At 40.8% G+C, this 12269-nt stretch overlaps 1 protein-coding gene across 1 annotated transcript in view; it reads left to right on the top strand.

Moving 5' to 3' along the window:
* The first annotated feature begins 3638 nt into the window (after positions 1–3638).
* Positions 3639–12269, top strand: part of NPTXR (neuronal pentraxin receptor) — a 28404-nt gene continuing 19773 nt past the window's right edge. Inside the window, exon 1 of the mRNA XM_054988194.1 lies at positions 3639–4322. Within this exon, the coding sequence (XP_054844169.1) occupies positions 3699–4322 (624 nt within the window). The 5' untranslated portion in view covers positions 3639–3698. The remainder of the gene's footprint in view (positions 4323–12269) is intronic.

The following is a 12269-nucleotide window of genomic DNA, read 5'->3' as shown; positions in this document are numbered from 1 at the left end:
TCAGCAAAAGACAGCAGAGATCCCCTCACCTCTGCAGGAGTATACCGTATACCCTGCAGCTGTGGACAAGTTTACATCGGGACCACAAAGCGTAGCATCCAGACAAGAATAAAAGAACATGAAAGACACTGCAGACTTGGACAGCCTGAAAAATCAGCAGTGGCTGAACATAGCCTAACTCAAACAGGGCACAGTATCTTATTCCAGGACACCAAAATACTGGACAACACTTCCAACTACTTTGTCAGACTGCACAGGGAAGCCATTGAAATTCACAAGCATAAGCAAAACTTCAACAGGAAAGAAGAAACCTTAAGAATGAACAGAGCATGGGCTCCAGTTCTGAAAAACACCAGGCCAACAAAACACTCCACACCCGACAATAGCCCTGCAGAGAAGATTAGCACATCAAGCACCAATCCATATGCAAAAGAACCGCCTCAGGATACAGTGAAGCCTCCCGCCATTAGCATTCCACACCCTGGGAAACTCTTACAGAATGACTCAGCTCAACCCCACCCCTCCTGAGTAGATACAAATGACCTACATCTTTTCCACACTGTGACACTGAGAGATCTCTGTCTTTTGGTGCTACACCTCTGAAGATGCCAGCCACAGCTGCTGGCGAAACGTCAGGAACTACAATGCCAAGACCACGGCAAGACAGCCCGGAAAACCCCCAACAACCAAGGTGGAGGAACTCCATATGAAACCAGAGTAGATTTATTTATTTATTATTTAGAACATTTATATCCTGCCTTTCCACACGATTAGGCCCTCAAGATGGTGAACCATTAAAAAAATGCAAATCAACTTTAGAGATAGTACATATACATTCACTAGCAATTAAAAACAAAAAAGAAGGAGGGGGGTCAATAAGGGGATTGCCAGGCAAAACCCATTGGTGGAAGAACATGATAGAGGGGGACAGACAAATCCAGAGGGGGGTTAAGTAGTATGTGGGCACACAGTGAAAGTGTCATATGATTGTTTCACTGCACATCCTCATCAGCCGCCAGCTCACAGTGGATTCTGTACATTTTAAAAAAATTCCACCTGATCTGGCTTTGTGGTCAAACAATCAGAACATAGCATGAAACTATAACGTAGATCCAGTCAGGCTGAGCCTTTGCACATCAGCCTGGTTACAAGCCAGGTAAAGCACCTTGAAGACAAATTGTATTTTGATGAAAATTTTGGAAGAATGAAGAAAAGTGACTTGATGCAGCAGTCCTATGATGAACTTTAAGCCTTCAGCTTCAGCAAGACAAAACAGGGGAAGCTGAATACAAGAACAAATTGCCTTGGGACATGCCCAAGCTGAATGTTAGCTTCATAAATCTTTGTAAGATTTCTACTATTTAGCTTATTCAAAACATTTTTGTCCTGCACTGCCAAAAAATAACAAGGCAGTCTAACTGTTCTGTAATGAGGAAATGTGTAAATTCTAATTTTTTAAATTATAGGGTGCATGCATGTATTTTCTAGAGGGGTAAATATGAATTTCAGGTGCATGTGATTTATATAGGGAAACAGAGTGCTGGAAAAAGAGAGAAGCGGCTCACATTTCCCAGTCCTATTTAGAATCCCCCTCCAGTTCCTATAAAGCTTTAAAAAAAAATAAAGACATGAGTAATCAGCTCATGAACTTCCTTCCATTTTATCTGATTTATGGGCTCAGCTTAATGGTGAATGGAGAAGGGTATACAGGGAGATTTTTGTGTTAGTATAAATGCCCTTTGGGACAACTTTATTACAGAAGGTCTGGCTCAGGATGGTGTATCTGCTTAGCATGTGGAAGGTCCCAGTTCAATCCCAGTGATTCCAGTTAAAATTATCAGATGTGAAATACTTCTGCTTAAGACTCTGGAAAGAGGCTGCCAGTCTCAGTAGACAATACTGACCTTGATGGACCAATAGTCTGATTCAGTATAAGGCAGATTCTCAAACAAGGTTTGAGAAAGATCACAGAAAAGGGGGGGGGTGGAATACACAGAAAGTGAATAATTAGGGGATGGCATCATGTGGATGCTCCAAAAACAAGTGCTCTGATTTGGATACCCAACCAGAGCAAAACCTCGGTGTGGAAGCAGCCATGGAGCCACCAAGACAACAGGAGAGGCTTAATATAATGCTAAGAGGTGCTCTCCAGGACCTGATGTCAAATGGAAACATTATAAAACTACTTGGAAACAGGGGTCACGATGCTGATATAGTCATTGTACAGGTGAATGCAAAATTGTCCCCCACCCCCCGAAAAGCCATATAATTATTACTGGGATCATGCAATTTCTAGAAAAGGTTATGTTTTCTATATAGGGGGAGACATATTCTTGAAAGCTGTTCCTTTCATGTGGGAAGGTCAGATCAATTCAAAAAGCTAGAAAATGATTTCTAATAACTTAAATATGAAAGATCTAAGAAAACACGTACCACAATTTAGGAGAAAAGGCACAAGTTCAAAAGGATGTCAGCAAAATAATTAAGTCTCAGGTAAATTTATAATAAGTCAAGCAAAGACATGAATATGAACAACAGACTGCAAAATATATAATAGATGAAACTCTAAGTACATTTAGAACAGAATATCAGGCAGAAAGGTAAGTTTGGCCTATTAAATAACAACCGTGTAAAAGGAGTACCAAAGAGAGAGGAGAAATTGTAGAGAAGCTGACTGAAGTTGTTACAACACTTCACTGCAGAAGATGCTGGAGATTCACCTCTGAACCTCTTCTTCTTGAACCGCATTTGAAGAACTGTGTCAAAGAGAGGTAGCAAATATGACAGTAAAAGTAATTGACTAGCTAACAGGGAACACGCCCCGTGTGCCAAACGGCATTGCCCAAGAACTCTTGAGGAATCTGAATATGACATTGTTGGTTGTTTAACTAAAACATTATATTGTTGCTAATATCAGTCTCTTTCATGGAAGCTTGTGAAGTATGGTAGTCACTGTAACACTCGTTTTTATGAAGGGATCCAGTAGGAGGATCCAGGAATATTACAACGAAACGGGAAAGCACTGTTAACGACAGAATGGTTACACATTTAGAGCACGACTTGTTTTCCGGGGCGGAAAAATCAGCATGAGCTGGGGGAGAAGAAATCCCTGTGAAACCGATCTATGAATAATGTTGCCTCTCAGGGCTTTTTCATCATCAGCTCACCACTTCCTGGATTGTCCTGATGCTACCTTTGCATCCGCGTTTGATGGAAATTAATTCAGTTCCAACAATTGTGGAGAATCCCCCGCAGAAAAAGAAAAGGAATCCTCCGTTAATACAACAGGAATAGTCTACCTTCCCCCTTGCCCTTTGAAAGCGCTTCTGTCTTGTGGAAACCGACAAGAAAGAGCAGCTTCTTCAAGGCAGCACAAAGCGTTGTCTCTCCTCCTGGCGCACAAAGGGTTAAGGGAAAGGAGTCGGAGGGGCCCAGAGGGGAAGAGTCAGTGACGTCCCCGTTCTCTCTCTCCAATCAAGATATAATCAACAGCCCTGGTTCAAGCAGCAGAAGGAAGCCAGGGCTTCTCCAGCAGCCCTTCCTCTCCCGTTCCTGGGGCATTTTCTCCCCCACCTCGTGCAGCTTTTCCCCTCCCCTTTTCCCCTCCCCTCCCACTACTGGGGTGTCGATTTCTCTTGGCCTGTGTCCCCCTGGAAGCTGCCACCCTGAAGTTTTTGGTGGTGCTCCTGGCCGCAGGGATGCTGGCTTTCCTTGGTGCAATTATTTGCATCATCGCGAGCATCCACCCTGCGGCCAGCAACAGCGGAGCTCTCCAAGGTACTGACAATGGATCCAACGCGGCGGCTGCAGCCCTGCTGCCCGCCTCTACCTCGGACAAAACGCTGGGAGCTCTCCATGGTCCTGGAGAAAGCACCTACGGGGGCTTCTCGACTGGCCCCCAGGACTCGCTGTTGGACCTGCTGGCCAGCGCCCGGCCTCAGCAGCACCAGCAGCTCTTCAGCCGCTTCCTGTGCACCCCGCTGACCGTCGAATGCCCCTCTGAGGGACGCCCGCAGGGGGACAGTCCCGGGACAGCTGCCAATGAAGAGCTTTTCTTCCTTCAAAGCACAGCCGAGCAACTAAGGCAGACGGCACAGCAACAAAAAGACCAGATCCTCATCGATCAGAAGACTATCCGGGAGCTGACCACCAAGCTCAGCCAGTGTGAGAATGGGCTGGAACTTAGTTTCCAGGACAGTGCTTCAGTTTGGGGGGTCCCTCGGCACGATACCATGGGCGACCTCCCCTGGGACTCGCCTGCCATGATCCAGGAGCTAGAAGAGGCTGTCAGAACACTGAAAGACAGGATCGACAAGATAGAGGTAAAAAACAAATCAACCCAACTCTTTTTTGTTACAAACCCATTCACTGTAGCGTCTTCCTCACTTTGTCTACTTCATAATTTGTCTTGTTCAAGGCTTGTGCATGTTACCTTTTACCTCCAATTGCTGCTCACAAAGGGAACTGCTGCCGTGTTGTTAGGCATTGACAAGACTGTTTCAAAGCCACGATCAGGGAAGACAAAATTCCACCTCTAGCACAACAAGGGACCAGGTAGTGGCTTCCTCCTGCTAAATAAATTAACTTCAAGATAAATGCTGCAGAAAACAAATTATGGGTGCACACAGTCAGTTTCACAGGCAGATTTTTTTTCACCTTCAGCATTGCATAGTCTTGCCTGTGCTCCTCTCACATTGCTAGAGTTCTTTGAATGCATTTCAATAATTCATATAATTAATTAAATATAATTCTGTAAGAGATGTAATATATTCTGATATTCAGCCTTACCAGGCCAAGATGTGACTGTGTATAGCTCTGGGATTGGTGGGTGTAGAGTGACTGTGTGTATATATGGAGATGGAGAAGGAGGGGAAACAGTTGGCTGACATACTGAGTAAATTTGTGTGTGTTGCATTCCCTAGTGCCCTTCATAAGGCATCTCTTCATGCTTGATCACAAATAGTGGTTGTTACAGGAATCATTTATGCATAGATATGCACACATTTGTGGATGAATGGGAAGAAAGATGGAGACTGAAAGGCAAACAGCCATGTGCTTGATCCTTGTGTTTAGTCTAACATTCTTCTCTTCCACCCTTCCCTTGTTCCCAAGTAATATAAAATCATTCCTTAAAGGACATTTTATTTCTAGCCAAGTTTTAATTAACTCTCAGGAGGAGGCACAACTGTCCTCCTTTTATTAAAAGGCTATATATTATGCTATGAAAAGAGTTAGGAGTCATCTTACATATATCCATTTAGAGCAATTGATAGCAGAACCATCTTATGAAATCTGATTTCACATTTAGGGGATATAACTTGTACTTTCAGCACCAATGAAAGAAGGTCTACTCAGAGTCCTACTCAGGGTTGTTCAATAGAGCTTACTCCCAGGAAGTGTTCTTAGGATGACAGTGATAAAAAGCAATCCTAAACAGCTCTGCTTGCTATATTACACAGATTATTCAATTGAACTTATGGCCAGAAAAAGTGTTCCTAGCATTGCTCTATTAGTTTTCCTTTGAGTCAGTTATTGCATTAGTTCCCTAGACTCCCATGTTTCAGTTGTTGATACTCAGATTAACAGAGATTATATACACCGAGTGCCATTTCACACATTATAGGGCAGCAAATCTAGATTTGCCAGAGAGTGTACAATTAAAACTGAGCAGCAGCCAATCTCAGTAGTGAATATTTATTTATATTCAGAACAGTGAATATTTATTATACAGATTTTAAAATACGTGTTTATTAAATTCACAGCATACATTTTTAGGTATGCATATAAAACTTCTGAAGTATACAATTAAAAAATGGATTCTAGCCAGCCAGACTGTGAGCTGGGCTATATACATCTGTATGCTCCCTAGGTCTAGTGTTCTGGTCATTTTTCTGAGCAATTAGAATGTTCATAAACATTCCATGAGGCAGCCCATGGTAGAAGGTGCTTATTTTTTGGATTCTATCTGATCAAAGTGTGAGTGGGACTATACAATTGGGTTTACTAAAAAGTCGAGATTCAAAACTTGCTTTGTATATTATCATTAATAATAAAATTTCCTATGGTACATTGAAATGTTGAATTTTCAGTTATCTTCCCAACATCCCTTTAAAGTGAGCCGGTATTACTCCCATTTCATAAGAGGGAATCAGAGAGAAAGTTTGACTTTTTCAAGGTCACTCAGGTTTTCATGACTGAGTATGATGTGAACCCTGGTCTTCCAGTTTCAGATGTAACACTCTATTGAACCGCACTAGCTGACTTGGGGGGTTGTGTGTTTTTGACAGTGAAAAACTAAAATATAGTCATAGCTTTCAATGAGAAACAGCATTGATGTATCATTCCTTTCATATGGCACTTGTATAAAAAGACCTAATGGTAGAAATGATTCTAATGTGGTCAGAAAGTCAGAACAACCCTGACCTTGCTCATTAGGCTAGTGACCGTAGGGATTTGTGGATCTTCTTCAAATCAGTCATCATGGTTGCACAGTGCCTGTTCAAGGTGCATGTGGCTTGTTGTAGTCTGGATTGTACAGTTTGGTGTGGGGTATCTGATGATAAATGACACAGGGTTTTTGATCATATACCTGAATGACACAGGTATATGATCCCTGTTACTTGATGAATTAGGCCACAGACATTCCCATGTTAGAAAGAATAAGGAAAGCACTTGTGCAAAACCACTATGGCTGAGTGGTAATTTAAACAAGTCTCCCAGGTCTATATCCACATCCTGACCACTGTACCATAAAAACTCAAATATCAGATTGTAAATATTTCAGTGCCCATTTTAACTGAATTTCTGTTAACAAATAAATAGTTGCATTTTTAAATAAGAAACAGAGCGGTGTAGAAATTTGCTAATGTGGGACTTGGATGCGAGGATAATGTCTTTTTTGTCCATTCCCTGTTTGCTCTTTTTCACAAAACCTCATCCATGCTCAAACTCTTCACACTACTCATCCCTTCAAGCGTCACTTTCATATACCCCATTCACATACATACATATAGTTTAGATATTTATACCCCACTTTTCTCCCTACCATAGATATAGTACTGTCTCCTCCCTTCCCACTAATGGTACAATTAGTCCCATCTGAATAACTGGAATCTCCTAAATAACTGGAATGTTCATAAACATCTCTAAGACCTCAGTAGCTGAGTCAACAGCAAGGGAGATTTTAGCTCTATATCCTGTAGCCAGATCTCTTTCAGCCAGTAACAATAGACATTGCAAAAACTGCAACCCACATCAATTTCTTTATTTGTTGAATCTTTATTTGTTGATTTACAGACCAAGGTACCCAAAAAAACTATATTTCTCTAAATCTACATATTCTGAAATGCAATTCTATGTTTCACTTAGTCTTTATGATCACAAAAATTTCCTTGACAAAATTAACCAAAGTTAGCATTGACATCACCAATATGCCCCCCACCGCATTATATCATTTTATTTATTATTTGATAGGACTCAGAGATGAGAAGGGCACCTTACAGAGGCATGCCATTTAAAAATCTTACTGCAGAATTCTTCATGAAGTTCTGAGAGGTATTTTGTCAGCTTATATAACAGAAAATAAGATTTATTTCTGTATTTACTCCCTTCATGGTCTGCCTTTCTCACTGATACTCAAAGCAGACTACATAAATTAAAAACAGTGTAGTAAGAGCAGCCCAATACATACAACCACCAGTGTAATAAAACCGCATTACAGAATTAGAGAGCAACACACCAAAAATAGAATAATACATATAACAGTAAGGAACATACAACAGTGCCATAAATGTGGTTTAAAAAATAGAGAAACAGTGCAGCAATATAATATAAGCAACAAAGAAAGCTACCTAAAATTTCACAAGATGGGTAGCCTTGTTTGTCTGTCTGTAGCCGTAGAAAAGAGCAAGAGTCCAGTAGCACTTATAAGACTAACAAAATTGGTGGTAGGGTATGAGCTTTCGTGAGCCACAGCTCAATACTGAAGAACTGAGCTGTGGTTCACAAAAACTCATACCCTACCACTAATTTTGTTAGTCTTATAGGTAAGACTGGACTCGCTCTTTTCTACTGCTAAAATTTCACAGGCATTAATTATGAAACTAACCCCCTTTCTAAAAGGGTACTCTTAAACAGATTAATTTTATATATTCTGTGGAATGACTTAAGTGTGGGGATCTTTCTAATCCCCCTCAGCCAGGCCATTCTAACAGGTGGGAGACACAACAGAGAAAGTTTGGGAACAGGCAGCCATTGATCTTACCCCGTTGAATGGTGGCATTTTTAGAAAGCTGCTGCAGACAGCCCTTTTCCTGGACACAAAAGCCAAGCAGGAGAACTGATAGATTTTAAAAAATTAATGTCCTCCAAATAACAGGCACAGAAAAAAGGCATGATCTAGTCTAATTAGACACATGCATTTCAATCCAGCACACACTTAACTATCTCCCACTGATTATCAGATTGAGAGTGGATGATCTGAAAGCGTGGAATGCTCATACACTTCCAAATATTGAATATTAGGCTAGAGACCTCCTAGATTTAGCCCTTTACCAATTAATAATATATTTAACAAAGATATGCCATGCTTTAGACAAAGTCATACAGAATAGGTTCACGGTTGCTAAATGGAATCTTTATGTTCAGAGGCAGAGGATTTCTGAGTATCAGTTGCCAGAGTATATTGAATATACGGCCAGGGTATATTGTTGACCACTATAGGAAGCAGGATACTGGACTAGATGAATCTTTAGTTTGATTCAACAGGATTCTTCTAATGTTCTTAAATTTAATGGCACGCATGACCCAGGATACCTTTTCAGAATGCTTTGTTTGTAATATTAGCAATCCTTAATGGAAGAGAGGAGAACCAAGTTTGGCATTGGGACCACCTAGGAGGAAAAGATATGGTCAAAATGAGATATAGATTAATATTTACCAAAATGCAGAGGGGGTTTGATCCGTTTGCTGAACCATCTTACATTCCGTGTGCAATCCTAAGCAGAGTTACACACTTCTAAGTCCATGGAAGTCAAAAGGCTTAGAAGGCTGTAATTCTGCTTAGGAGTGCACTGTCCCATCTCTTATATAGTTGATCAAGTACCTTTTTCACACTATTTCTTCCTTCACTCTTTTATCTCTTTTTAAAAACATCTCAGATTTTGAAAGACAATATCCTCACAAGAACCACTGAGAGGTTATATTATAAAAGCAAATGAACAAATGTAATTTTTTAAAAAAACATCCTGCTTTTTTCTTTGAATATTTGAACCAATACCTATTTTATTTTTTTTCTTGACAAATTTACTTCTTGATCATTTATTTTCTTGTTGGTTTTCATATCTGTTACGCTTTAAAGATTAGCAATGATTATTGGATCTTTTAAAAAAGCAATCTCTTCTCTCCCACTGAAATTAGCAAGATTTTAAAGTGCTTAACTCTGGATGGATTTTGTGTGTGCGATGACATGGATTTAGAAAGCATCTGTTGATTCTGCAGAAGTTTTGAGAAAGGATTTCAGAGAAGATTATTAGTGTAATCTTCAGCATATTATGACTGTAAGACAGAGGAGGATTTTGGATAGTTCATAAAATACTTTATCAAAGAGGTTATATCTTAATTCATGATTAGATACTTACTGTTGATATTCTCAATCTAGGTTTTAAGACAATTATAACTAAATCTGACAGAATTGGATTTTGGTCACAATCCAGCTAGAATTAGTTATGGTGTGCCAAACTGCACATTACATATGTATTTCTTTCTTTGGACTTTATTTTTACTGAAAATTGCTGCAGAAACTGCCTTTCTGTATCCCTGTTAATATGTTACAGTGAATATCTGAACATCTGTAAGAAAGAGCCAACATACTTAACTTTACCAATGAAACTGAGGACTAGTATTGGATAAGTGTGGGGGTTATATCGCCTGTTCAGAAGTACATGCATTGAATGTAACTTGATAATTAATCCACTAATTTTTTTTTTAAACTTCAAAAGTATGTAGTATACAGACTGTACGTGTGTTCACTGTAACTTGTGAACAGGACTACAGCAGAACGGTGGTGGTGGTAGAGTCCCTTGATTCTCTCCCTTCCTGCCATTTGGCTGCTCAAAATGGCCTTTCTCAAGCTCCTTTTCCATCATTGGTGAAAAAGATCCTGTAGTCTTTCCTTTGCAGGAGGGAAAACAATGCTGAGTGAACAAATGGTGAGAAGCGGTTCCTCTCCCATCCTATCATGCTTAGGGTTTCAGTTGAAGCCTCTGAGGCTGCTTTTCAGTTTTTTTTAAAAAAAGGCACTGGGAAAAGCCACAAGCTGTTGGAGGAGGATTTCAGGGGGCATTTGAGACTGCTGTGAAGGAGGGAGCCCTAAAAGTCATGCTCTGCCAGTGAACATCCTTGCCCCTATGGAAATGCTGCACTGGATCTAACCTTGTGGTTTGTTTAGTATAGGTGGAAAGAATCAGACATACAGCCCAACCCTAAGCATATATGCTCAGAAACAAATCCTTCAGAGTTAACAGAAATTGCTGCTTAGTCATTGTTTCCTTCCTCCCTTCCTCATATTTATGCCTTACCTTCTTCTCCCAGCTCAGCTTCCATCTGTAGCCTTCATTGTACCTGATTTCAGCTGGCTTGTGCTTACAGTGGTTAGCATTTAAATGCTGGTGATGAGATTAGGATGACAGTGGCACAGGCTTCTCTTCTAGTACACTTTTCAGCACATATTCAATGAACTTGCCCTATAGGTTTAATTTGCTCTGACTGGTGTTCTTGCAATGCTATCTTCTGACCCGAGTTTGGTACTGGTGCTCAGGCTGAATTCCTTGCTTCAGGATCACACATCAGAAAAAAAAAAGAGGTCTGGTTGGAGCAATGATGTCAGGATTGAGGCTGGTTTCTCTGAGTATCTATGGCATCTACTCTAGTCATAGTTGTGGTGTGCAGCCATACTTCATTTTAACCACTTCTTAAAAGGATTTAGTTTGAATGCAGACTGCTAGTGTTATCCCATGAGGAGGTCTCCTTGTGAGTTGGGGGAATTCGCATACAAGGAAAGGTAGCAAGAGATGGGTAACTTAGCGAGATATCCACTTATGTATACAAGGATTGTCCCTGCTGTAGAGCTATTTCAATAATGAGGCAGATGTTCAATCAAAAGTGTTTTTAATTGAAAACAATAAAGATCAATAGCACGTAAAAACACACACACTTGGAATTAACTAGAAAGAAGTGATGAAAACTGGATAGAGATTGAGAGATTGGGTGATAGTTACCATCCAGAGGAAGGTGTCTGGGGGAGAAAGAGTGTTGAGCGACCAGCGCATCAATGTGGAAGAACTCAAACGGAGGTCCGAGGATGGATGTGGGATCCGAGGGCATAAATACAACTATGATGGAAGGGTAGTCCAATTATACTATGGAACGTACCCTGGGCCAGATTAGGTCTTCTGCCCCCAATAATGATTGTCTCCATGGTGAGACAAAGGACTGGAAGGCTGTCTTCAGGATGAGCCAATGAACTGGTGAGCTGTCTCTGGGGTGAGACAATCAACTGGGAAGGTTTGATTAAACTTTCCTGGGTGAAGCTAAAGTTATCAGTGATGATTGACGACTTGTGGTGGATAAGTGGGTAATGCTATCAGAGCCCTAAATTGCCTGAAAATGGGAGAGTGGATAAGGGAAGATTGGCAAGGTGTGTTAAGGTGATTAATTCAGGAACTCTGGGAAGACCCTATTGTCTTAGAATCTTTGCACATCTCCGGGGTGTGGGGGCTGAAAGCTGGCCTCGCCTGGCATCTCACAAGCTAGTAGTTTTCCCTCTTCCAGCCGGGATCTGACTTCCATTTTTCTGCCTGGCTTAGGCAGCATTTCTGTGTTTAAAACACATACAGAGAAGAGCTTATGATATAGTCATGTTCACAAGCCGTCATAATATCGTGAGGGCAAGTCTGTCCACTAACACTGGAAGGTCTGTCATTTTCAGTAATAAAATGAATTGTTTTTGTGGACTATCAGATCCATCCAACCTTTGCAGTGGTGCTTAAAGGAGACCTTTGCTGGATGTCCTTCCCTATTTATGACACCCTGATCTTGTGTTTTCTGGTTCAAGAAGGAGCTCTTGATGATGATGAGGCAGGACACACTGTGTGTGTGCGTGTATAGCACTTTACAATGTTCAAAATGATTTGTGCACATTGACACATGAATCTTTAGAAGTGCCCTGCAAGAAGGCTTACCGAAGGCCAACTAATGAACACACATATGAG

This window comes from Eublepharis macularius, chromosome 9, assembly GCF_028583425.1.
Source record: "Eublepharis macularius isolate TG4126 chromosome 9, MPM_Emac_v1.0, whole genome shotgun sequence".
In the NCBI taxonomy this organism is placed as follows: domain Eukaryota; kingdom Metazoa; phylum Chordata; class Lepidosauria; order Squamata; family Eublepharidae; genus Eublepharis; species Eublepharis macularius.
Note: the sequence above shows the minus strand (reverse complement) of the source record. Positions and strands in the feature narration are given on the sequence as shown.